Source organism: Pan paniscus, chromosome 10, assembly GCF_029289425.2.
Source record: "Pan paniscus chromosome 10, NHGRI_mPanPan1-v2.0_pri, whole genome shotgun sequence".
In the NCBI taxonomy this organism is placed as follows: Eukaryota; Metazoa; Chordata; class Mammalia; order Primates; family Hominidae; genus Pan; species Pan paniscus.
In genome coordinates, this window is record NC_073259.2 from 112,654,352 (window position 1) to 112,681,895 (window position 27,544).

The following is a 27,544-nucleotide window of genomic DNA, read 5'->3' on the forward strand; positions in this document are numbered from 1 at the left end:
CAATCATCCTAGGTTTTTAAGAAAACAATTTTGGCATCTCAAACAATATTGGGGTCACCTTCTCAAGCCACTTTTCGGGTTACAGCCTCAGAAGGCTGAAGCTGCTTTCTTCAGAGCTGAGCTCTGCTCTGAGTGGGTTCCTGCAGCCTATGACCCAGACTTGAGTCACAGACTGGCTCATTCCAATGTCTTGCCGCCAAAGACCAGACCCACCCAGGTGGCTTCCTTATGTCTTGATTCCTTCCTTGCCTGCCTCGGGCTCACAAACAGCTTTAAGACTTAGTTAAGTGACAGCTGACTGAAGTCCATCCCGGCAATGTTTGACCTAAGGTCACTGTTCTAAAGTTCTGTACGTGACAGCCATGCTCCATTGCCCACCTGCCATCCTTACAGCACCAACTTGGAGGCCACCAGCCAACCTGCTCACCAGCAGCCTCTGGGCTCCGCCTCAGGGTGTTGCTCCATGTCCCAGCAAAACAGCTTAAAAAGCAAAACCGCAGCCAGGAGTTGCATAGATACCTGAACACCCGTGTTCATAGCAGCATGAGTCACGGTGGCCAGAAGGTGGAAGCAACCCTAATGCCCATCAGTGGATGAATGGATAGTGGTATGTATGATGGGATATTATTCGGAATAATAATATGTCAGAATAAGGAAATTCTCATACATCCTACAGCATGGATGGACTTAGAAGACATTACGCTAAGTGAAAAAAGCCAGACACAAAAGGACAGACACTGTATGATCCTACTTGTATGAAGTACTTAGAATATTCTAATTCAGCTGGGTTTGGTGGCTCACATCTGTAATTCCAGCACTTTGGGAGGCCGAGGTGGGTGGATTGCTTGAGTCCAGGAATTCAAGGCAAGCCTGGGCAACATGGCAAAACCCATCTCTATAAAAAAATTCAAAAATTAGTCAGGGATGGTGGCCTGTGTCTGTAGTCCCAGCTACTCTGAAGGTTGAGGTGGGAGGATTGCTTGAGACTGGAAGGCAGAGGTTGCAGTGAGCCAAGATTGTACCACTGCACTCCAGCCTGAGTGACACAGCAAGACCTTGTCTCAAAAAAAAAAAAAAAATTCAAATTCATAGAGACAGGAAATAGAATGGGGGTTACCACGGACAAGAGAGACGGGAATGGGGAGTTGTTATTTAATAAGTACGAAGTGATGTATAGTTGGTGATAGTTGCACAAGAACGTGAATGTACTTAATGCCACTGACCTGGACACCTAAAAGTGGTCCAAATGGTAAATTTTATGTTATGTGTATTTTATCACAATAACAAAAAAGCAAAACTGCAGTTGTATTATTTCTTGCCTTGAAGAACTTATTCAAGGGTTCTAGTTTGACTACAGAATCAAATGAATGCTTTCTCGGTTTGGCCTCAAATCCTTTTCTGGGATGACTTAAAGTTCCCAGCACTTTGGGAGGCTGAGGCAGGCGGATCACCTGAGGTCAGGAGTTCAAGACCAGCGTGGTCAACATGGTGAAACCCCGTCTCTATGAAAATACAAAAATTAGCTGGGCGTGGTGGCACATGCCTGTAATCCCAGCTACTCGGGAGGCTGAGGCAGGAGAATTGCTTGAATCCGGGAGGAGGAGGCTGCAGTGAGCCAAGATGGCGCCACTGCACTCCAGCCTGGGCAACAAAGCGAGACTCTATCTCAAAATTAAATAAATAAATAAATAAATAAATGAAGATGCCTCACCCTAGCTGGCCCGTCCCTTGGCTATTAGGTGCCACATGACCCTTGTAAGTACCTACGCCCAGGCCCCTGGCCTCGTTGGCCCCATCTGGCACAGTTTCTCCCCCTCCTTTTCTCCAGATGGCCTGCACGTGCGCTGTCTATGTGCGCACCTGTTCCTCATGTCTAGCTGATCCAGCGTCCCCAGACTCTTCCAAGATACAAATCCCCTGGGGTGCTCATCAAGCTTGAAGCTTCCCAGGCCCCTTTGTAGGAGAATCTGATTCAGAAGGGCTGGGAATATATGTTTTTTAAATCAGTACCTCGGATGACTCTTATCAGGAAAGTTTAGAAGACCTTGGACTGGGGTGACTGTATTTCAAAACGGTTTAGTTTCCTGTCTTTTGGGAAAGGCACTTCCATTCATTCATTTATTCATTCAGCCCTGAATTTAGGCCCCTTTTAGGAACTGAGGATATGGTGATAGACAAGACAGTCCAAGTCCTTTTGCTCATGAAACTTAGGGTCTCGTGGTGGCAACAGACAACAGCCAATAAAGCATTTAAGATAAAAAGACAGGAGAGAATCAATGCCTTGAAGAAGCATATGGCAGGTGGGGCGCAGTGGCTTATGCCTGTAATCCCAGCACTTTGGGAGGCTGAGGCGGGCAGATCACTTGAAGCCAGGAGTTCAAGACCAGCCTGGCCAACATGGTGAAACCCTGTGTACTTAAAAATGCCAAAAATTAGCTGGACATGGTGGCACACGCCTGTAATCCCAGCTACTTGGGAGGCTGAGGCACAATAATCGCTCGAACATGGGAGGTGGGGGTTGCAGTGAGCCAATATCGCACCACTTTACTCCAGCCTGGGTGAGAGAATGAGACCCTGTCTTAAAAAAGAAAAAAGAATATAGCAAAGAAGGGGAGGAACAGGAGAGAGAGGAAGTGAGGCCATGGGAGACAGTGTGTCCAGGGAAGCTCTCTCTGGGGACCTGATGATGCGGTCAGAGGGCAGAGTAAAGAAGAGAGCAGTTGTTGGTGTTGGGAGAGGGACTCCAGGCTGACAGAGCAGTGAGTGCAAAGGCCCTGAGGCTCATGCTTGGTTTTTTGGAGAAAGAGCAAGATGACCAGTATGGTGGAGGAGGGGCAGAGGCAGGCGGGCTATATCATGGGGGGCCTCTGGGCCATGGAAAGACTTTGGATTTTGTTCTAAGATGGTGGCAGGTCTTTGGAGCAGGAAGGCTGTTGTGATCTGATTTACGTTTTTAGAAGATTATTCTGGCCGCTGGTAGAGAATAGAGTAGGGAGGCCAGGGTGGCAGCAGGGAGACCAGTTAAGAGGTTTTTGTCATAGCCCAAGGGGAAGGCGATGATGGCTTGTACCAGGGCGGTGAGGACAGAGACATGCTGATGGGTGGGGCATAGCAGACAGAAAAGGGAATTTAAGAAAATTCCTCACTGTTTGGTCTTCACAGCCAGGGGCATGGTGGTGGCATCCACTGTGATGGTAAACATTGTGGGAGGGAAATTTTAGCTGTGGAAGCCATGAGTTCTCTTTATCAATGTTTAACATATTCCATTCATAAGCACCCTCAAATTGAACTTAAAGGAAGAGTCAAGTCAAGGCCAGAGGTCCCACAGCAGGGCTGGAAAGCACACCTGTGGGACCTCTGGCCTTGACTTGACTCTTTCCAGATATCTGAGTCAGACGTTTTCAAAGCATGCACCATGACCCATTGGTGTGTTGTAAAATGGATTTAATGAATTGTGACTAGTAGTTCATAAAAGAACAATAGAAAATGTTAGTTTGTCACACATAGTAAGGATAGTACTTTTAAAATAAAACTTGTCTTGGTTTTCTATATATATTTGTATGTAAATCACATGCAAAAAGAGAAAGGGATGAGGCCAGGAATCAGGAGATCTTCATTTTAGCTGCAACTCGGCCTATAGCCAGCAGTGTGTCCTTGGACAGATCACCTTCTATCCTGCATGTCCATTTCTTTACCTGTAAAATGGGGTTAGGGATGAGGTGGTTTAATCTTTTAATGCCTGGCACCTCCTCCCCTCCCCTACCCTCTTCTCCCCTCCTCTCCCCTCCCATCTCCTCTCCTCCCTTCCCCTTCTCTCCCTTACTCTCCCTTTCTCTCTTCTCCCTTCCCGTCTCTCATGCTCTCAGTGGGTGGGCAGCATACCCCACTGGCCAGGAGGATTATGTTTGAGGTTTGTGTCTTAATCTGTTCAGGGTGCTACAACAAAATACCATAAACTGGGTGGCTTATACACAACAGAAATTTATTCCTCACAGTTCTGGAGGCTGGGAAGTCCAAGACCAAAGCATTGGCAGATTTGGTGTCTGGCGAGGCCCTGCTTTCTGGTTCATAGACAGTCCCTTCTTGCTATGTCCTCACATGGTGGAGGGGGTAAGTGGTCTTTTTTGGGACGTCTTTTATAAGGGCACTAATCCCATTTAAGAGGGCTCTACCCCCATGACCAAATCACCTTCCAAAGTCCCCACCCTCTAAAATGATTATCTTGGGGGTTAGGATTTTAACATGAATTTTAGTGGGGAGACAAACATCCAGATTATAGCACTTTGCGTCCTGCCATTTCTCTTGCTCAGTCAGAATCAGTTTTGAGGATACTTTCCCTAACCACGTAGATTCATTCTCTTTCCTTCTGTGAAAGTCATTGGACTAGGTGGTCTCTAAAGGGCCGTTTTTGTCTTAGATGTGCCTGACGGTGCACTAACCTGTCAGGTTGACAACTGATTTGTACTTGGACAGGGATCTTATACTTTCGGAAGTAGGCATGCTCTCTGGGCATGTTTCTGCAGATGGGCCAGAATTCTCTAAAAGAGGGAATGGGTTGGCTGCTGGGGCCATTGGTTTGGGGGACTCCATTTGGTGACCCAGTTCTTCTCCTGGCCGGTAAATATTTTAATGTATACAGTATATTCTTCAAAGCTGAGTATTAGAGTCCCCACTGGAAGGCTTCCATGTCAGTAAATCTCACGGCTCTTGGATGAAGCTGCATCTTTTCCCAAGCTATACCAAGCACATTCACGTAATTCTTAGATTTACTCCCTTGACCTTCATCTGCCAAGTTTAATTCACTTTAGTTCTACAACCACCTTCTACAGGCTGGGCGTTGGGAGGGGCTCTTGCTTTGAGGAGCTGGAGTAGGAGAGGCCGACACGGGAATGGCTATGATATAGGTTCAGATTATTCTCAAATCAAATCAACCCCAAATCCCTCAGTATTCTTCAGTGAATTTGCTTATAGGGTCTCCAGTAAGGAGAGAGAGATTTGGGAATGGTTTTAATGGCTCTGAATTGTCCCTGTGGGAGGGACTGGGTGAGGGAAGGAATGGGAAGTTGGAAAACTTAAGTTTGATAATGGCATGAATGACAGGTTAGGCTGAACCCTATTTTCACCTCACTGTTTCGAGGCTCCTGAAAAGTCAGTTGTGAATACAACTGTGCTGAATGTTTTGTAAAGCTCCTGAAGGCCTGATTGGTGGGAGGATATCGGGTCAACATTTGGGACTGCCTATTTGCTTGGTCTCTATCAGTCCCAAACATCTGTAAGCTGTGACATGTCCCATTTCCCAGGAGTGGGGGAAAGCATGCTGGTTTGTGGGTTTGAATCCCAACTCTGACATTCACTAGCTATGTCGCTGGGTCAGTCCTTAACTTCTTTGAGCCTCAGCTTCCTTGTCTGTAAAATGGGTGTGATACCACCTACCTCCTGGCTGGTGGTAAGTAATAGAGAGAGACAGTAATAAAGGCTCATATTTTCTGGGTCTTGGAGAGTTCATTTAAGGCACATCACAGCACCACGAGAGCATATCATATTAATTTTTCTTTTTGATTTAACTACTTTGGCTAAGGTAATTAAACTACTTTGAGGAAGCATTGGCACTTTGAGAAGAATTTTTCAGGAGAGAACATGCTAACTCCTCTTCTTTGTTCATTTGCTGTTAGTAAGTCATTTGGTCTGATACCCTTTAGTAGAATATCTTTGGTTAAGTCCTCAGATCACTTGATCTGTTGTTTTTATTCATTTGACACAAACATACCGAGTACCTGCTATGCACGGAGCACTTAGGCAGTGGACAGGTAGAGAGGGGCAAACCTGGCAGGTGAGGGGCTTGGCCAGGCCCAGGTGTGATCTCCAGCCCTGCTTCGGGACCTCTGGCCATTCTGTCCCCACACTGGGCCCAGTATTTTCCTCTGCAAATGAGCAGGAGTGACCAGACGAGGGCTAAGAAACCCTCAGACTCCAAACATGAGTTTGGATTCAAAGAGCTACAGGATCCTTGAAATAAAATGAAATCTCACAGAGATAGTGGTTCCTGGGTATTTTTAAATCTCGGAGTGGATTAGCTTCAGATGTAGTTTTCGGGAGGACTTATTGGCTTCTGTTTACCTCTCATATTTATGAGAACGGTTTAGGATTGAACCAAGTCTAAGCCAAACTGTGATGTAGAAGGCTTCGGGCTTCTGTACTCTCCCTCCTCTTCTCCCCCATCCCCGCTTTTATTTTGCTTTTTCTTCTCTTTCCTTCCGTTCTGGTATTCCTTCCAGAAATCAACTCAAACAATGCACTTGGGTTCTAAGTTTCTTCTTTTGCATTTAAAAGGAGAGTAGGGCTTGACGTGGTGGCTCACGCCTGTAATCCCAGCACTCTGGGAGACCAAGGTGGGAGGATTGCTTGAATGCAGGAGTTCAAGACCAGCCTGGGCAACATGGCAAAACTGTTTCTACAAAAAAATTGCAAAAATTTTCTGGGCATGGTGGCATATGTCTGTAGTCCCAGGCACTGGGGAGGCTGAGGTGGGAGGATCAGTTGAGCCTGGGAGGTAGAGGTTGAGATTGGGCCACTGCCCTCCAGCCTGGATGACAGAGCGAGACACTGTCTCAAAAACATAAAAAATAAAATAAAGTAAAAATAAAAGGAGAGTGTTGGCAGTGCTGAACTCAACATAATGTTAGTCATTGCTAAGGAGAGCTTCAAGGTACCTCTGTTAGAGGTCAGATTCTTCCCACTCTGAGATCCCCTAACTCTGATTCCCTCCTGGGAGAGCTTCAGGTTGCAGCTGGGTTACTGAGACAAGGAGTTTGTCCTAAAAGCTACCCCTGTGGCCCGTGCTCCACTGAGCTACAGACTACCAGCTCTGCTTCTATATAAGGTTTTTTTTGGAGGGGATGTCATTATTTTTGTGTTATTATTAGAAAATGATAAAAACCTCACCACCTGGGGTTTTAAAACCCTGGTGGATTGTAACCAGGTAGAGATTGTTCTCACAGCTAGGTGTTGCTTTTCCATTCCCTGCCTCTCCTGGCCTCAGATTCTTTCCTCCTACACCAATGACTGTTTCACTGCTCCCCACCCACCACGCCTTCCACCTTGACTCCCCAAACCTGAGCAATTCTAGGGCTTGTTTAACCCATGGTTCTACAGGGAGATGCCCCACTGCCCTGTGTTTGGAAGTTAGGAATTTAGAGTTGGAAGGGATTTAGCGATCACCTGGTTGAACCTCTTCACCTGACGAAGGAGAAAACGAGGCCCAGGGAGACCTTGTTCAAAGTGAGGATCTTAGTTTGGTGGCAGAGCCAGGGCTGGGATCCAGCTCTGTGGCTTTCCACATGGACAGTTTTTGAGTGCCATGGACCAGGCTAGTTGAGTGCCATGGACCAGGTGCCATTTCATTCCCACTACCACCTTATAATACAGGCATTATTAACTGCATTGCATAGTTGAGTTTCAGAGATTAGGAAGTTGACCCAAGGTCCCAAGCCTAGTTAATGGGTAAAACTAGGACTTGAATCCAATTCTGGTTGAAGCTTCTCCTTCCAAAGGGTATTGCTGGGTGAGCAACTCATCTTGGTTTGCCTGGAACTTACTTGGTTTTAGCACTCAAAGTCCTGAATCCTGGGGATCTCCTTGGACCAGGCAAACTAGACTGGTTGGTCACTCTAGTTTCATCACAGTGACCTCAGAAGAGGATGAGGGAGAGCTGGGAGATTTAATGTCCTTTGAGGGCTGACTTTGGGTCCCCCAGGTACAAAACAGAATTGCCTGTCTTTGCAGGAGCAGCTCCTTCTGAAGGAGCTGGGTATTGCTCACTCCTTTAACTTGATGAGGTTGAATCAGACACTGTTCTGTCTTGACAGATGGGCTGGGCCACACTGCTAGGGTTCCAGCATGAATTTGTGCATTTGGAAAAAACGTTTCTGCAACTGCATTGCTGCTCTGCACTCTCAGAGTGCGGAGCAGATGAATCATGCCCAGCCTGTTAGCAAGTCCGGAGATTTGGAAAGTGTCCGAAGTCAACCGAGTATTAGAGTTGTTTTGCCAGCGGAAGGAGCAGAGACCCATCTGGACTTGGGTGATTTAGTACAGCAGTGCTTCATTTCGAAATGTTGAGGGAAGTGACAGTCCAAAAATGGTAGGAGTTGTAAGGGTAAAAGCGTCTTTTACTGCCTTTCGAGACAGCACGGTGAAGAGCACCAGTGCTGGAAATAAACAGACGTGGGTTGTCAATCTGCTACTTGCCCTTGCTGCTTGCTGACTGTGTGATCTTGGACAAGTTACTTAACCTCTCTGGGCTTCAGTTTTCTCAAGTGCAAAGTGGGACTAGATGATATCATTATTACATCTAACTTAAAGGGTTTTTTTATGAGGATTCAATGAAACAATGTGAGAAAAAGGCTGAGCATTGTGTCAGGCATCAGATACATGGTACATTCTCGCTACGTGGTAGTTTATTTTGTGAGATATGACTTCCGTCCCTGGTTCTGCTGCTAGCTACACTGGGCAGTTCAGGCAAGCATGTAAGGTCTCCGAGTTTCTTCTGTAAATCGAGGGGATTGGCCTGTACTCGAATCCCTTGGAATTCTGAATGTCTTTGGTTTTAGGACATGCGTGAGAGGCAAGTTCCTACTCAGGGTCCCACAGTATTTCAGTTCTATGTCTTCAGACCTGAATTAACAATCCAGCATCTCCCCTGCATTCCAGCAGCACTGAGAGGGGTCACAGGGAGTCGCCCAGAGAACCAGGTGGGCTTCATTCCTTTGTCCTGAGCCAGCTCTCCGTGGGCTGCTCTCAGTTAGCAGACTGGGAATGGAGTGTCCACTTGAAAACAACGTGCTCTTCATTACAATGAAACAAACACGAGCGGCTTGAGTTTAATTTTAGCTTCATTTATGTATCGTGGGAGATATAGAACTGTTCCTGGGTCCAAGAAATCATACTGTAAATTGAGCTAATTAGATTCTTTAAAAAAAAATCTTTAATCCCATTGATTTGAGTTTAGAGAGGAGAAAACAAGCGTTGTGGCTAAATAAAACTCCCAGTGGGCGGGGTGGACAGCAGAAGCCTGCCGTTAAATGTCCTCAGGGCCTCAGGGATTTCTTTTGCGGGGCTTTTGATCATCAGACCTTTCATTCTTCAAAGGAAAAAAAAATAACCATAGCCTAATGCTACTGGCGGTTTTCTCCTTATATAGCAAGAACCAAACCTCTCTGATGCTCTTAAAGGAAGTGTTAAATCTTCTATCATTCATAAACCTTTTGAGTACCTACTACGTGCCAAGCACCACAGCAACAACATGAATAGGTTAGAGAGAGGCTCTATCCCCAAACCCAGTGCCTGGCGAGTTGCCCCGCACATCGTAGGTGCTTGATAAAAACTTGTCGAATGAATGAGTGTAATGAAACCATTAATTAATAGTTTGCCATCACAGCATTTTGATGAATCCTGTTGTGTTTTGGACTTGTCCTGGAAGTGGCCAGCCAACCAGGTCTCAGGCCAGGAGGAGACTAGGGAGATGTTTGACTTACCTGTCAGTGAAGAGGTGACCCAGTGTGGCAGCTGAGACCATGGGCTGTCTAAGGCAGAATTCTGTCTCCACCTCTTTCTAGTCATGAGACCTGGGCAAGTTACCTAACCCTGCCATGCCTCGGTATTCTCATCAGTAAAGTGAGAATGGTAGTAGTACCCGCACCATGGGACTGTTGTGGGGATTAAATATGTGAACTGCTTGGCGAAGCATTGGTGCCCTCTAAACGTTAGCTGCCACCGTCTGGGTCTTGGTTACTCAAACTTCCCTAACGCCACTTGTAAGATACATGTGAGGTGAATATACTCATGTGCATAATTGCTGGTCCTTCCTTTGCATCCCAGGCAACAGAGTAGGTCCTCATTGTTACCATTTGCATATGACTAGCCCAGAAGTCATTTGTGGCCCCTGGAAACCAAAAGCCCCCTGTGGTCTAAACCTGAGAGGGTACAGTGGAGCTTAGCTTCTAGGGAGGGTCCGAACCTTCGCACAACATCAGCAGTAGGAGATGTTCTACAGCTCTTATTGTAGATGCTACAGTGTCTTCTGAGGTAGATGGAGCCAGGTTGTGTGGAAATTGTTTATTCTATAATTGGATGCTCAAGAATCAGAAAGCATAAAGAGTATAATTTGTATCTCTCTTCCCCATGGTGGGGAAGTCTTATTAAAATGCAGATTCCTGGGCCTTAACTTCCATCTCCTCCTCCTTCTGATTCAACAACTCTGGGATGAAACCCAAGAATGTGCCCAGAAATCTGCTTTTTTAACAAGCAATATCATGGGGAAAGTGAGTAGAGCACACGTTGAGAAACTCTAGTTTTTGGAACATGACACGGAGGATTTGGGGAACTTTATCTTTTCTTGACTCTCCTTCTCATCCTTCCACAGATCACTGGGCCCCTCCTGAGTCGTCTGGCTCCTTCTTTCCTCTTGGGGAGAGATAAAGTGCTGGCCCAAGCCTCCCACCCTGGTGGGCGGGGTGGGCCTTGACTCAGTGGTCCGTATCCTCGTGGCCAGCTGGCCTAGCTGAGTTGGGAGGTGACCCTCACCTCACAGGTTGGGCAGCACCTGTCAGTCTCGAGGCTCAGCTTGGCTCCTTTCCACTCACATGACCTTGACCATGGCCAAGTGCCTGCAGCTAAGGGAGGCGCGGAGGGGTTATCTGTAAAATGCAGGTACTTCCTTTACCGTGGGAAGGATCACACTGCACCGACTGCCTGTTGCATAGTGAGCACTCCAGAAACGGTGGGGTTGTTATCATTCCCATAAAAGGCACACAAGGCCCCTTTAGCTTTTGTGGTCTGGGGAGCCAAGGCCGGTTCCCATGGCACCCAGTGAAGTCACGGGCAGGGCTGATGGCTGTGGGCAAAGAACCCAAGGTTCAGGCCCCACACGGTCAAAGCATTTTAAAGGCCTTGTATTAGAAAAATAAACCAATTAAATAATACTGCCCCCCATAAAAGCAGACTTTTAATGGATTCCATGGTAGGTTTTTCACCACGGCGGTCCCGGAGCCATGGGCCTCGATGAGCCCGTCTGCCGCCATAGGGAGAATTTAATCTTGCCCGGCATGGGCATAATTTTACGAGTTTTATGGCTGTTTTTACTTCTCCGAAGTGTTGCTATGTCATTGTGCACCAAGGGCAACTTGCGTGCATTTCACAGTTTACCTCCTTTTTGGTGGAAATGAAAAATGAAGTCATAAATTAAAGAAAAACACAACATAGAATTTTTTTCCGTCTTCTTGGGGCAACTGGAGGAACAAAGAACCAGTGTTTCTCTGTACAGCCTGATCAAATTCTAATGGCTTTAATGTATTGACATTTGCCTGCGATTCCCTCCTCCCCAGGGAAGACTGTGGGCATGTAGCTATGTTTGGAGCTTGTACTACTGACCCCGAGAAGACCTGGGGCAGTTCTCTAGGGCAAGGGTTGGCAAACTCTAGCCCAAGGGCCAAATCTGGCCCACTGCCCATTTTTGTTCATTGGTGGAAAAAACTCAAAAGAAGAATAATATTTTCTGACACATGAAAATTAGATGACATTTTCCCAGATTTCCCTGTTCATCAGTGAAGTTTTGTTGGCACCCAGCCACACCCATTCATTTCTGTATCGTTTGGGGAGGATTTCACACCACAATGGCCCTGCGGAAGAGTTATGACAGAGACTGCAGGGTGCAAAGCCTAAATACTGTTTGGCCCCTTACAGAAAATTTTGCTGACCCCTGCCCTAGGAAGTCAAGGAAAAGGAAAGAGAAAACATGGCATCTTGTTTCTAGGCATTGATGATTGACTTTCAGAGTTTCCACATGGCTCAAAGTGACAAGTCAACGGAGGCTCACCCGAGCAGTAGTTTTTCCTCCGGAGACCTTCCAGATGTCATCAGCTGCTTGTGGATGACTCTCCTCCCTTTCCTGACCTCAGATTGACTTCTAAGCAGAGGTCCCTGGGCTAACCCCCTGCAGCCAGCCCTCCCAGTCATTTGAGCTGCACCCTGCTTGAGGTCTGGTCACTCCTCATCAGTCCCCTTGATAGCCACAAATAGAGAAGTTCCCGCCTTCCTCCCAGGGGGATCTAAAATAGCTTCTGAAATTTGTCACCAACACTTTTAAACTCTGGCTTTTGGCCAGGGACAGTTTTAAGCATTCTGCACATAGTAGTTACTCATTTAATCTTCACATCCAACCCAGGAAGTCAGATGCCCCTGTCATTCCCATTTTACAGACAAAGAAGCAGAGACACAGAGAGGTTAGGTAGTTTCCTTAAGGTCACACAGCTGGTAGTGGTAGAGCCAGTATTGAAACCCAGGCTGTCTGTTCCAGGGAATGTCCTGCTGTCCATTCATTGCCTCTGTGGAGCAGGTGAATTCTTTAGGCTCATGAAAGGATCTAGTTTTCCTTGTTCCACTCATGCCACTGTTGCACCTCAAACCATAAGAGAACTGCCTCATACTTGAGAAGAAAGCCCCATTTATTCTTCCCCCATCTCTCTTTTTTCCCTCTCTCCTTCTTTCCTTTCTTCCTTCCCTCCCTTCTTCCCTCCTTCCTCCTTCTCGGCTTCCTTTTTTCCTTTCCTCCTTCCTTTCCTCCCTCTTTTCCTCTCTCCTTCTTCCCTTCCCTTCCTTCCTTCACTTGCTCCCCTCCCTTTCCTTCTCCTTTCCTCCTTCCCCCCTTCCTTCTCTCCCTCTCTACTGCTCTCTTTCCTTCCCTCCTACCTTCCTTTTTTCCTTCCTTCCTTCCCTCTCTCCCCATTTCATCCCTCCCTTCCTCCTTCCTCCTCCCTCCAACAAATAAGGATCAAGCCCATGACTATGCATTACATAATGCATGAGGGGCTGCACAGAGTGAACAAGAAAAATGAAAAAGAAAGAATTCATTGCCATTTAAAAAGAGCTCTTGGTGGCTTCAATGTTGGTAGGGTTTGAGGAGTTCACTTATTCCCCCTCTTTTATTAATTGTAAGTACCATCTCTGTCTGGAATCATAAACTCTTGTCTTTTCTGCTTCATGCTGATATTTTCACTAAAAGTAACATAATTTAGGAGAGGCTTTGGGGAGGCTGGGCCTCTGACCTATCCAGTGGGAGGAGCCTCCTGGGGAAGGACCTGCCCATTCTCAGAAGCCCAGCTTCCAGGGACAAGGAATAAAAGGTCATTGACTGTTGCTGGAGAAGTCTGCGGAATCTTAAAATGTGTTACCAAGCCTGGTGCTGGGTAGAACTTGCTGTCTTGAAGCAGCCATTACGCCATCTTTTGTAAGTGGTTTCATTTCAATGAGCTTTAGATGCCTGTCCTGTTTTCTTAAAACACTTGCTGGGGAGACTTTTTAGCATGATTTAGGTCCTTCTGGGTGTGGAGATGCCTGAATGTTGGGAAGACAGACAGCAGCTGTGCTGTTGGAGAAGGGACAGTGTGGAAATCTTCCTTTGCTAGAAGCTGGTTTTCTCTTTCTTTCCTGCCTGTTTCTTCTTCCCTACTCTGCGCCTTTTTCTTTGACAGACAACAAATCTTTGTTGCTCATTTCTGATGAGCCTTCACTTTCTTTCCTCAGTCATGCGGAGGAATCCCTTTGGTGTGGACATCTGCTGCCGGAAGGGGTCCCGAAGCCCCCTGCAGGAACTCTACAACCCAATCCAGGTAAGCTTCAAGCACTCTGTCAGCATGTGAATTTTTTTTTTTTTTTTTGGTGGGTATGGATACTAAAAACTCCAAAATTGTGGTCTTTGGGGGATGTAAAACTTCCTTTCACAGCCTGGCATTTTACCTTCAGTGGTTGCTTTCTCTGTCACCCTTTTTCTATGTAGCATCTCTGAAAAATCTAGCAGGGGATGTTTAGAATTAGAGAAATGCCTAGGTTTAGTGCTAAGCATTCAGACCTGCCCAGGGTTTGAACTCCTGAGATTAACAGTCTCAAGTCCGAGCAATGGGACTCGGGAATTAAAGGTCCACCAAAGCTGTGCAGTCTTCCCTTTGGTATCCCCAAAGGAAGAGTTGCACATGGGTACACTTGACACCCATTCCCACATCCCACATATTAAAGCCCAGTGATGCCCCACCTCACTGTGCCAGTTTGGCAAACTCCCTTGCGAGCAGGGACCTTTTGCTAAGTGACTGCCTCAGTAAATCTAACTCGTTAGTTTAATGAGGCAGCAAACGTGGCCTCTGTGCCATCAATTATGAAAAGAGCTCCTCTTTGAGCAAAAAAAAAGCTCCAACCAAGGAAAAGTGTCTTCTGTGGAAAGCTAGTGCAAAGTTAGGAGGCCTGGTTGCCATGGCAACAGCCTCAGTGGTGTGTGTGGGTCTTGATGTGGAGACTCTGGGGCTGATCCTTTTGTAGGAACATTAATTAGCACTTGATGCCCAGAACTGGTAAGTGAGCAACTAGCAGCAGCATCAGTGGACCTTCGATAGCCGTAGAGAAAGAGGGAAAAATGTACTGCTTTGGCTACAGTCTATGACTAAATTTAATACTTCTTTGGACCAAGGTACCTGGTGGAGGAAGATAATGCACGGGCCTCAAAGGTGTCGAATTTTTAGAACTCTTGTAAAGGGATGCACTTGAGAACTATCTGATGCCCCCTACCCCCCTTCCCAATCTCTCACCTGCACTCCCTTCTGGAAAAATGGACTCCTGCATTTATGCATCATGGGTGGCCTAATTAGGTTAACTCATGCCCTGTCTTGAGGTGTGACTTGGCCAGATTAGCCCATTAATTGCCAGGTCAGTATTGCCTGAGGCTTCCTGTACCGGGTTCGGTGGTGACTCAGTGGGGAATTTGATAGTTGGGTTCCCTTTGGTGCTCAAAAAATCTGCATATTATAGGCAGGTCTCCCAGCCTGTCCACACACACCCTGCCCTAAGGAAGAGGCAGAACTGTGCTTCAACAAAGGATAGGATTTCTGGTAACCCGTGTCGAAAACAACACAGGCTCCTCAGATGCAAACCATTCCCATCTTTTTGTTGATATCCTCTGTTCTCAGATCATTTTCTCCTTCAAAACAAAACTACTGAAACACTGCTGCAAATTTTATGGGTAACATATGGTGTCATGGGAAAAGCTATATCTGAAGTCACCGCCCCTGTGGATGGAAGGTCCATGGACTGCGTCTGTCCTGTTCACTGTTGGCTCCTCAGTACCTAACACAGGGCTTTCAAATACTTGTGATTCAAAACATGAAAGTCCAGGTTCAGATCCTGGCTTCATCTCTAACTAGTTGTGCAACCCTGAATATATGATGAGTTCTCTTTAGGGGTCAGTTTTCCTACCTAAAACTCTCCCTGGAATGTTGGGAGGATGAAATAATTCTGATGTGTCAGGGGCTCTGTCAGTATGATTTGTCATTTTTGTGGTCAGGAGGGTGGCTTCCATATCAGAAGCCTTGACTTAGGAGTCAGACCTGGGTTCAAAGCCTAGTTTCATCATTTCCTAGCTATGTGACTATGGGGTGTTTACTTAACCTCTCTGAGATTTCTTTCCTTGATTTATAATGTGGCATGAACAATACCTGCCTTGCAATGTTGCATGTGGTGATGTGTCTTGCTTGGAGCTTCCTGTGGAGTTTGCTCCTTCATGGGTTCATTCACTCCTTTTTTCATTCATTTCTTCATGTGCTGTTACATGTACCTAGGAACATATAGCTTAGTAGCTTAGCAGCTTAGCACTAGGCGCTGGGCACAAAAGGGTGGAGAGGGTGTGTGCTTAGCCTTTTGTGGCTGGTAACTCTGGGCTCAGAGTTGAGGGGAATGAGTTGACTGGCGAGGCAGACTCTGCTTGGTCCCATTGTAAACCAGTCATAGAAGAGATGCCTGTCCTGGGTAGGGGCCCTCTCTTCCTTCCGGTAGTGTTCTGAGCATTGTCTGGATGACAGACCTATTGAGCAGTAGCCTGGGACTTGGGAGGGAAACTAGGGCTGGAGAGCAGCTCTGGGAGGCATTGGGGAGGGCGTAGGTGGGTGAGTCACCATCCTCCCTCAAGGACGTCTTGGGCAAGTTGTCTGGCCCCATTAGCCAGCAACCAGGGAAATGTAGCTGCAGGAAAATCACCTCGTTTCCTCGGGATGTTTTTTCTTAGGCTGGTTTCCTTTACAAGCTGCAATTATGTTCCATCCCACGCAAGTTCAGTAAGTGGCACTTTTCAGAGAAACTGTCTTGGTGATCATTTGGGCTGCCGTGGGCCAGGGAGTTGAGGAGAGAAGGGAGTGAGAGCTTCTATTGAGTTTAGTTGGTTTTGTGTCCATGAGCCATTTGCAAACTTTGCACCTGATTGGGCTCAGTTGCAGTTTCTTGTATTTCCCTACCAGCCAAGCTGTTGAAGCTGCTGAGCCCGGAATGATGTTATCACTGAGGCAGATGACAAACCCTCTAGTTGCTAGAAACCAAACTGCTCCCCGAGCTGGTGTTTCCGTTTTTTGTACTGACTGCTTATTTGGGCTTGATATATAATGGTGAAAACAGGAACTGTTTATTTTAGGTGATAAGAAACCAACATTATGACAAGAAGATGTCATCTTAGTTACTCTGTTACCAGTACCATAGGCCAGATACTATCTAGATGCTTATAAACATCTTATCTAATCCTTGTAATAATAAGCCCCAAGCTAGGTTTTATATCCCCGTTTTATGGATGGGGGAACTGAGGCCAATAACTTCATATAACTTATCCAAGGCCACAAAACTAGTAATAAACAGAGTGAAATTCAACCCAAAAACAAACTACAAATCCAAATTTCTTTACCTCTATGCTGTACTTGCTGTTACTAGCAAAGTTCTCTTGGTGGGAGTTACCCCATCCCCTCTCCAAAAAAAAAAAAAAAAAAAAAAAAAAAACCCAGATTTTCACTGGACAAAGGGTTGGGAAAATTGGGAAATTTTGGCTATAATCTGGGAAAACTGGCTATAATATGGGGAAATTGGCTATAATCTGATTTGAGTGTACAGAGTTTTTTATTTTAGTGTCCAAGATTTCTTATTTTAGTGCCTTGCAAACCCCTAACCAATAAAACAACAACGGGGTCAGGAGATCGAGACCATCCTGGCTAACACGGCGAAACCCCGTCTCCACTAAAAATACAAAAAATTCTATGGGCGTGGTGGCGGGCGCCTATAGTCCCAGCTTCTCCGGAGGCTGAGGCAGGAGAATGGCGTGAGCCCGGGAGGCGGAGCTTGCAGTGAGCAGAGATTGCGCCACTGCAGTCCAGCCTGGGCGAAAGAGCCAGACTCCGTCTCAAAAAAAAAAAAAAAAAAAAAAAAGTTTGGAGTTGATATTCTTAGAAAAACTGTACTCTGATGTCTTATAATTTTCCTGGTTCTCTGCTGTTTCCTTGGCCCCAAAATAAAATGTAATTGCCGATCAGATCAGCTGGAATCAAGTCACCGAAAGTTCAGGAGGTGTCAACTGCATATTTGTGGGCCGAGCACATCTGCGGGCCGCTCTGGCTCAGTTCAGAGGCACAGGGCAGAGCTGCATTGTCAGCCATTAATAGGGCCTAATTTCCCCTAAATGCCAGCTAGGGCGAGACAGCTTGTCCTTCTGCCCCGCCCACCTCCTGGTCCTCTCGTGGGTTCCCTGAAATCTTCACAACATCGCTCATGTGGTTCAGCCCTGCCCTGCTTGGTTCTTTCTTTAGCATTTACACTTGCTCTGTGATTACCATGTTGCAAGGGGAGAGAGACTCACAGCACAGGGCTGTCCGTGAATTTATAAGCGCTGAGTCTAGGAGGTTTGCATAGGGCACAGCAGATCCAATTGTTCTAGAGGTCTCTGAGGACCAAACAGTGTCCAAGGGATTTAGAGGAATTCTGGGGAACTCTCTGGGGGGGGGGGGGGGAAATGGCTCCAGGAAAACTGAGAATGACAAGATCTTGGAGGCCCCCACTGAAATCTCTGTTACATGGTGGCGCCTCATTGGTCAAGTCTTCAGGGTGCTAAAGTAAACTTACTTCTCCATCAGTTAGACTCCAGGAAGCAGGATGAGGAGGAGGATGAGGAGGGAGAAGGAAGGTCGGAAGGAAAGAAGGATGAGAGAGAAAAAGGAAGACAAATTACTATTTACTAAATGTATAATACATGCCAGTGACCATTCTACATATTTTTCACACGTCTCATGGAATCTTTACAACAACCCGAAGAGGAAGGTCTCCAGTAACCCCATTTTTTAGTTAAGTTAACTGAGGCTCAGAGGGTTGAGCAATGTGCCAATCACACAGCTCCTAAATGGGAGAGCCAGGCCTATGAAGCCTGGCTAGGTTGCAGGATGAGGAGAGGCTGGTGCTTTATTTTTCCCGGGTGAAAACATGCTTCCTTGAGATTCTCTTTCCCAGTGACTCAAGCGAGACATGAGGTGTGCTCAGGACCAGTTGCAAAATTCACAAAAGCAGGGGCCAGGACTTCTGGAATGGCATGGAATGGACAATAGCTGTAAACAATTACAGGCTGGGCACAGTGGCTCACGCCTGTAATCCAACACTTTGGGAGGCTGAGGTGGGCAGATCACCTGAGATCAGGAGTTCTAAACCAGCCTGGGCAACATAGTGAAATGTCGTCTCTACCAAAAATACAAAAATTCGCCCGGCATGGTGGCTCATGCCTGTAATCTCAGCTACTCGGGAGGCTGAGGCAGGAAAACCTGGGAGGCAGAGGTTGCAGTGAGCCAAGATCATGCCCCTACACTCCAGCCTGGGTGATAGAGTGAGACTCTGTCTCAAAAATTAAAAATAAATAAAATATATATATATAAATAAAAATTGCAGATTTATTTTTTGCTTAGTGAACCTGATAGATAGCCCAGTGAAGGACAGGCCTTTGTCTCCTGGCTGGAGCTGTCAGAGAAGGAATCACCCCTGAGAATTCTGCCATGGGATAGAGCATCTTGGTGACATTTGGAAGCTGGGCTCATTGATTTCATTGAATGTTTTAGATTGATAAAAGCTTGTAATAGTCCAAAGGTTGTTGGGGCAGTTGCGGGGGACTCTCTTAGCCCCAACCTAAATAGCTTTTTCAGCAATGCTTGACAAAATTTGTTCCTTCTATGGACACTTGTAGAATAAACAGAGGAAAAGGGCGTGGGGAGGAGAGGCACCTAGGTCATGTAACCTGATAAGCGGTATATAATAGAAGCTTTTTGCAAAGTTATGAGAGAATCAGGAGTGAGTGGTTAGCCTCTGAGGGGCGGTGCGCAGTGGGGGCCTTTATACAGGATTTGAGTCCGGTCTCTGAAGACACAGCACACTTCCCCATGTTAAAGAAGAGAGACAGCATCACAGAACGGGGAACATCAGCGAGGCCACAGGGAGACAGTCCATGGCGCATTCAGAGAACTGTGAGGGGTTTGTGGCTGGAGTGAAGGTGATGCCAGGGGCGGATCGGAGAGGGGGCAGGAGTGGCAGGTTGGTAGCATGTGGATCGGGTCATGTCTGCCATTCTGGTCATTTCCATTTCATCTGGTTTTTACCTATTGGCAGGGTTGGAGGTCACGAGGAGCCCACAAAAACTGGCGTGCATCTTATAACCTAGCTTCTCCTTTGGCCACTTGCTAACTGTGGGGCTTCTCCAGGGCAGGTAATGTCCCCTTCCAGGCCTCAGCATTGTCATCTATAAAATGAAGGGGTTAGACTGGATCAGTGTTTATCAAGCCTGTGGTCCTCATATTAGGACCACTCTGGGAGCTTTTGGGAAATGACCAGTGCGCAGGCCTCACTGCTGGCGATTCTGATTTTATTGGTCTGGGTTAGGGCTGGGGTGTTGATATTTTTCAAAGCTCCCTAAGTGATTCTAATGGGTAGCCAGGGTTCAGAAGCCCTGAGTTGAAGGGTCTTTAAGCACCCCCTACTCCCTGGTACTAAAAGTCTTTGATTCTAAGATGACCTATAACTTGCGAATTTAGGGAGGGAGAAGCAGGCTGGCAGGACCAAGGGAAAACAAAAAGAGAAAGCAGATAAGCTATATATCTGCCTTTCTTCACATTCCAGGACACATAGTCCTCCTGTGCAAATAACTCGCCGTCTTCCTGCACCCACCTATCACCAGACCCTCGGCTGATAGAAAAATGCAAGTTAGTTCACTAAAACCTTGGCACTATCAGTACTGCACAAAGCCCTCTTGAGCACACAGCACAAGCACCATCCTATAAAATCCCCAGCAAGCCTTTGTCTACTTGCAGTCAGTTCCTCTCTTGCTGACCTGCCCATTGCTCCCTTGCAATGTGTTTTCATACTTTTTCTAATAAATCTGCCTTTCTTTACCTACAATTCCCTTGGTAAACTCTTTTTACCACCCACATGACACCAACCCCAGAGAGTCACAATGCAGGACATAACCCATTATGTGAAAAGCAACTCAAAGCATATATGCTGAGGTTGTTCACTCTACGTAGTTTCTACTGTCTTTCTATATGAAGGCTCTGTGTCTGTGTTTTCCACTAGGACACAGAGATCATTGTCCCTCATCTACTCCATTTGGAGGTTTGTGGGTTCGATGCCTATAGTGCTAGACATCCAGCCAGCAGCATGTGGGCCAATCCGAGATGCCAAGTCTTCAGCCAAAGTATTGGGAGGAGCCCTGTGAAAGGGACCCTTGAGCCACTTCTATCTTGAGCCAGTAAGAAGGAAAACTCAGACTTGCTCCAGGCCAGGCGTCAGATGGACATTTCTGAAGGATCAGTTACAATCATAGAAATGAGCATGGAATGAGAAGGGCCCTCTGCCTTTTGAATGCTATTCAGGAAGAACGATGCTGAGTGGTCATATATGCTGGGGAAGGCATGAAAGAGCAGACTTTGTACTGTCCCCAACTCTGGTCAATTAATCCCTTATTTACCAACCACCTGGTAAATGACGAGTTCGTCTAATTATCTTCTTTGACTCAGCAGCTGTCTACCAGCCAAAGAGGGATTAATTGATTTGGTTGTAGACCGACTCCTTATGCAAAGATAATGCTTACTGCCAGCCTGGCAGCTGGCTGGCAAAGATGAAATATTACATTAACCTGATCTTACACACAGTACTTGGGAGAATGCTTCATTATTAATTGCAAATTACAATAGACTAGCGAGGCCCATTGCAAAAAACCACGGACAGTGAACTACCTCTTTCACTGTGGCTAGTGGATTCATTATTCTTGAACCAGGGAAGCTTCCCGGTCAGATTTCCAGTCAAGCCAGGAAGGATTTCCAGTCAAGCCAGGGGACATGACAGTCAAACACAATTTGGGTTTAGAGGAAAGGATTGGATGCCTGAAGGAACTGGGGAGTCCCAGCCCAGCTGTATGACCGGGGGCAGTCACTTACCCTGTTCAAGCCTTGGTTATCTGTAAAATCAGAGCTTGATACCAGTCTTGCAGGTTTGTGAGATTCAGAATTCTGTATGAAAAGCACCTAGGACAGTGGCAAGGTCAGAGTTGGTGTTAATCAGTAGCCATTCATTTTCTGGATGGAGTTAGGTAACCTGGGCATTTTCTTAGGGGTCTGGCCCCTTGCTGTGCTCTGTAATATAGGCTCAGACATTTTGCACATGCACATTTGGAATTTTGTTGAATAATAATAAGATGGATGATTTCCTCTTGCCTGGAAGCTACTAGCTATCTTCATTGTGAGTACTTCCTAACAATTTTGATTTATTTGTTTCTAGCAGAGTCTGTATTGATCAGCAAGCTTGATGCACTGATTTATAAAGCCATGAGTGCCTCTCTCTCTCTGTGTGTGTGTGTGTGTGTGTGTCTGTGGTATGTGTTACATATATGTTCACTCAACCTTTATTCTATAAAATGTGCAGATGCAGCTTTCATATTTTAAAAGTCTTCTGTGGGCATGTCTGTTATACTCCCAATGCCTAGTTAGGTACTCTGTAATGGTTGCTAAATAAGACCTCATCTCTGGGTTGTGTTCATGTGAAAGCATTGATCTCATTGATTAGTCCACATTTAACTCAAGCTTTCTTTATAGGCAGTCGTTCTGCTTCAGAAACAGAGGTTTCAGGATCAAGCCTAATTTGATCCAATATATTCAAATCTGGATAGTAAGCTCAATGCGCTAATGGAGTTTTTCTGTGTCAGTCTGTATGAATATAATCTGACATATTTAAACTGGAGAAGGGCATTCAAGTGACCAAATGACCTCGGCAATTTCCACATGGTAACACAGCTGTACAATCTGCCATTTTCAGAAAGTTATTTCCTGAATTACCCTCAATTATAAGAGGCCTCCACATAATTTGATTTTTCTGTAAATGACACAACTCAAGTAGCTTCTCAGCCAATTGGATTTTAACCTTGTCAGAATGGATAGAACTGAAACAAAGCCCTGGCTTGTTCTGAAACTGACCGTAGGAGAGACATCGGGGGTGAGAGGGTGGCGGCAGCACGCATCTTCCTTTCCCAGTGGAGTCTGTGGGTCTGATGGACCACGCAGATCTCGGGAGAGTTTCCACCCCATCTTCACACTAGTTACTCTGAGATCTGAGGCACATGGCTGAACCTTTTTGAGCACTGGAGACCTTGTTTATAAAACAGGAATAAAATGCTTGTGGTTCAGTTATTAAGTATTAAATTAGAAAATATATAGAATCCCAGGCACATGGCAAGATGCCCAGTCAATGCTGATTTTTTTATTTGCATGCAAGAAACCTCCTCCAGGAAGCTCTGATTTTTTTCTTTCCCCTCCAAGCTCCGGTGAAATGTCCTTCTAGAATGGTGCTGCCCACTAGCAATATAATATAAGTCACATATGTCATTTGAAATTTTTTGGTAGCCACATTTTGAAAAGGAAAAAGAAGACAGGTGAAATTAAGTTTAATAATATTTAAATTTTAACCCAGTGTACCTAAAAATGATTATTTCCATATTTAGTCAATAAAAAATGTATTAGTATATTTTATGTTTGTGTTTTCATGCTAAGTCTTTGAAATCTGATGTGTATTTGACACCTACAGCACATCTCCATTGGGACAGGCAGTACATCAAGTGCTCAGTAGCTGCACGTGGCTTGTGACTGCTGTCTTGGACAGTGCTGGTCTGTAAAATGCCCCGTTGTCCCTGCATCCTGCCCATGTTATGACACTAATCTCACTCATTTAAAACGATTCCACCAGGCTTTGCGCCCCTTGAGAGAAGGAGCTATGTCTTTCTTATTCATCTTGGGGTGTCCAGTAGCTACTATGGGCCAGCCCCAGAAAAGGTACCTAGTGGATGTTTGGGCAGTGAATGAAGCCATTTGTTCCTGTGCCTCATGTGACTTCAGCATGGGGAGGTGACCAGGGCTTCACTCCCCTAGAGGTGCAGAGGCGGCTGGACACCAGGGTGGACGGTTTCCTGGGACCCGGTGAAGAGTATGGCGCTTTTGTCCCAAGTCTCCGATTCATGCTGATGCCCGATGTTTCCCCCAGAAGTTCCTTCCGGAAAGTGTAAGTGTGAGTATTGTGGAAGGGCTAACACTTTGAAACATATCAGTCATTATATCTCAACTTGGATTTCATAAGACGTTATGTGACTAGTGTGCGACAGGTGTGAGGCGGTTGGAGAGAATAGGAGCAGGGGATTGGTTGCGTGAAGGAACTGGGGAAAGCAAGTCACGGGACTAGGAAGTGATTAGGGGGCTGCTTAAACCCAGACCCCACCCTCCCTTGCCGCTTGGCCCACACTCAGCCCTGTTTCTCAATTCCTTCCGCTCCTACCTCCTTTCCTCCTTCTTCTATAGTGTGTGGCAGGCAGCAAATACGCACTGCGTGAAATGGAACTGGAATTCCCTCACACCCCAGCCTGCCTCCCTCACTGATTGCATATTCACTGTAGTAGTTCGCTGGGGCTGCTGTAACAACATGCCACAGACTGGGTGGCTTAGACAATAGAAATGTATCATCTCACAGTTTTGGAGGCTGGAAGTCAGAGATCAAGGAGCCAGCAGGATTGGTTCCTTCTGAGGGCCGTGAAGAAGGGCCTGTTCCAGGCCTGTCTGTTAGCTTCCTGGTTTGAGGGTGATCTTTGGCTTCCTTGCTCTGATTGCTGCCTTCATCTTCACATGGTGCTCCCCCTTTGTGGGTGCCTGGCTTTGTGTCCACATTTCCCCTTGTTATAAGGACACCTGTCATATTGGAGTAGGGGCCCACTGACCCCAGTATGACCTCATCTTAGCTAATTACATCTGTAATGACCCTATTTCCAAATAAGGTCACATTTGAAGGTGCTGGGGTGAGAACTTCAACTTACAAATTTTGGAGGGGACACAATTCAATCCCTAGTGCTTACTGTGTGTGTCGTGTTCTGCTAGATGCTACGGCTTTTGAGATAAAAGTCCTTCTGTTAGCAAAGATAAAGGATCAGGGTTGGCAGGGACATGGAGAAGGGGGAACTCCTGTGCACTGTTGGTGGGAATGTAAATTGGTACAGCCATTATGGAAAACAGTATGGAGGTTCTCCAAGAAATTAAAAACAGAACTACCATATGATCCAGCAATCCCACTTCTGGGTATATGCCCAAAGGAAGTGCAAGCAGCATCTGAAACAGACACCAGCACTCTCACTGTAGCAGAGTTGCAGCATTGTTCACAACAGTAAGATACGGAATCAGGCTGGGCGCGGTGGCTCATGCCTGTAATCCCAGCACTTTGGGAGGCTGAGGCAGCCAGATTGCTTGAGGCCCAGGAGTTTGAGACCAGCCTGGGCAACATGGCAAAACCCTGTCTCTACAGAAAATATAATAAAATTAGCCAGGCATGGTGGCACGTGCCTGTAGCCCCAGGTACCCGAGAGACTGAGGGAGGTCAGGTTGAGGCTGCAGTAAGCCATGATCATGCCACTGCTCCCCAGCTTGGGGAGACCCTGTCTCAAAAAGAAAAAAAAAAAGATACAGAATCAACTTACATGTCCATCAATGGATGAATGGATAAAGAAAATGTGAGTGAGATATATAGATAGATAGATAGGTAGATAGATAGATGGATATAGATATAGATAGATATAGATAGATAGATAGATATAAATGGAATGTTATTTAGCCTTAAAAAAGAGGGAAATTTTCAGCCCTTGGTTACAACATGGGTGAACCTGGGGGGACTGATATGGTTTGGATTTGTGTCACCCCCGTCCCCAAATCTCATGTCGAATTGTAGTCCCCAGTGTTGGAGGAGGGACCTGGTGGGAGGTGATTGGATCGTGGGGTGGATTTCCCCCTTGCTGTTCTCATGATAGTGAGTGAGTTCTCATGGGAATTGGTTGTTTGAAAGTGTGTAGCACCTCCCCCTTCTCTCTCTTCCTCCTGCTCTGGCCATGTAAGATGTGCCTGCTTCCCCTTCGCCTTTTACCCTGATTGTAACTTTCCTGAGGCCTCCCCAGCCGTGCTTCCTGTACAGCCTGTGGAACCAATGAAACCTCTTTTCTTTGTAAATTACTCAGTCTCAGGTAGTTCTTTATAGCAGTGCAAGAATGGACTAATACAGGGACAGTATGCTAAGTGAAATAAGCCAGGCACAGAAAGACAAATACCGCATGATCTCACTTACATGTAGAATCTAAAAAGGTTGAACTGGTAGAAGCAGAGAGCAGAATGGTTACCAGAGGTGGTGAAAACAGGGAGATGTTGGTCAAAGGGTACAAAGTTTCATTAGACAGAATGAATAAATTCTGGAGATCTAATGCACAGCTTGATGACTATGGTTAATAATAATATATTGTAGACTTGAAATCTGCTAGGAAAGCAAATCTTAAATGTTCTGACTACACGAAAAATGATAACTATGTGAGGTGATAGATGTGTTACTTAGCTTGATTGTGCTCATCATTTTCACTATCTATCTCTCTATCTAAGCATCATGTTGCATACCATGAATATATATAATTTTTATTTGCCAAATTAACCTCAATAAGTCTGGGGAAGTTTGTGCTCTAATTGGGGTGTCAAGCCAGTAAACTGACTGACCATTATAAAATGAGGTCCTGGCCGGACGCAGTGGCTCATGCCTGTAATCCCTACACGTTGGGAGTCTGAGGTGGGAGGATGGCAGGAGTTTGAGACCAGCCTGGGCCAGATGGCAAGATCCTGTCTCTACAAAAAATTTAAGAATTAGCTGGGCATGGTGTTGTGCACCAATTGTTCCAGCTGACTCGGGAGGCTGAGACGGGAGGATCCCCTGAGCCCAGGAATTCAAGGCAACAGTGAGCTATGATTGTGCCACTGCTCTCCAGCCTGGATGGATTTTTTTTAATTAAAAAAATTTTAAAAATTATAAAATGACGTCCTATATGAGTTTAATACATGACGTTGGAGGAGCATAGAGATGGACCTAGACTAGGCATGTGTGTGTGTGTGTGTGTGCATGTGTGTATGCATGCATGCTTGTGTGTGTGTGTGTGTGTGTGTGTGTATAGAGCCTTGGTCATCCCGACAGAGCAAAGACACAGGAGGGTGGCACACGGAAGAACAAGTGACTCCACCCTCCCTTGCACAGTTAAAATCTGGCCAAGGTGAGAGGGGAGATGGGAGAGGGGAGAGGGGAGAAAGGAGAAGAGGCACTGACTGGAGGGGCTGAAGCTTTGTCCCTCCTGGGCAGGCATTCTCCATCCACACCCCTCTGCTTGGATAGAGAGGATAAGCAGGCCAAAGATGCATGAAACCTGAGTTCCACTGTAGCTCCAGACTTCTAGAAAAGTCAACAGCCCCCGTATCTCTAGCTGATCCTCTGTTGTTCAATGTCTGCATTACCGCACTGGGAGACACTTGACAGATTGGGCCTGCCGCAGGCCATAGCAGACATTGGGCAGCCCTAGAACGAAGCTGACTGTCCTTGGAATGTGCCACAGGGGTGTGACGCCCAGGCCAACTCCAGTGCTGCCTAAAATGGCCTCTTGCAACATTCCCCTCTCTTCATCTTAAATCAGGGACTTGAAGCCACAAAATGGCAAATACACAGTTCTGGCAGTCGTTTTGAGTATTGGAGAAATCGCTCTGGCCATCTGTTTTGTCTCCAGCATGTTTCTCACGGAATATCCACGGATATATCCATGAATATAACAGACATCCTGGCAAGGCAGAGCTTGGCTCTTGAGAACTCGGCAAGCTCAGTGCTTGCCTGGATTCCTGCCTCATGTCCCATCCAGTGTTTGGAGAAAAGCTCTGAGAGAAAGATGAATGTCTGAGGCCACACAGCCTAGAAGTAGTCAAGAGCACAGGCTCTAGAACTAGTCCCACGTGGGCTGAAATCCCAGCACCAGCGCCTGCCGGCTGTGTGATGTAGGAGAGCTTCTTACCAGCTCTGTGCCTCACTTGTCTCACTTGTAAAGTGAGAATAAGAATTGGCCGGGCTCGGTGGCTCACGCTTGTAATTCCAGCACTTCGGGAGGCTGAGGTGGGCAGATCACTTGAAGTCAGGGGTTCAGGACCAGTCTGGCCAACATGGTGGAAACCCCGACTCTGTCAAAAATACAAAAATTAGCCAGGCGTGGTGGCGGGCGCCTGTAGTCTCAGCTACTCAAAAGGCTGAAGCAGGAGAATCTCTTGAACCTGGGAAGTGGAGGCTGCAGTGAGCCAAGATC

At 46.3% G+C, this 27,544-nt stretch overlaps 1 protein-coding gene across 2 annotated transcripts in view; it reads left to right on the forward strand.

Annotated features, from left to right (window-relative positions):
- Positions 1-27,544, forward strand: part of CHST11 (carbohydrate sulfotransferase 11) — a 305,162-nt gene that overhangs the window by 131,646 nt on the left and 145,972 nt on the right. For both annotated transcript variants that reach the window (XM_055096069.2, XM_055096068.2), the window contains exon 2: positions 13,579-13,664. In XM_055096069.2, coding sequence (XP_054952044.1) covers positions 13,579-13,664 — 86 coding nt within the window. The remainder of the gene's footprint in view (positions 1-13,578; positions 13,665-27,544) is intronic.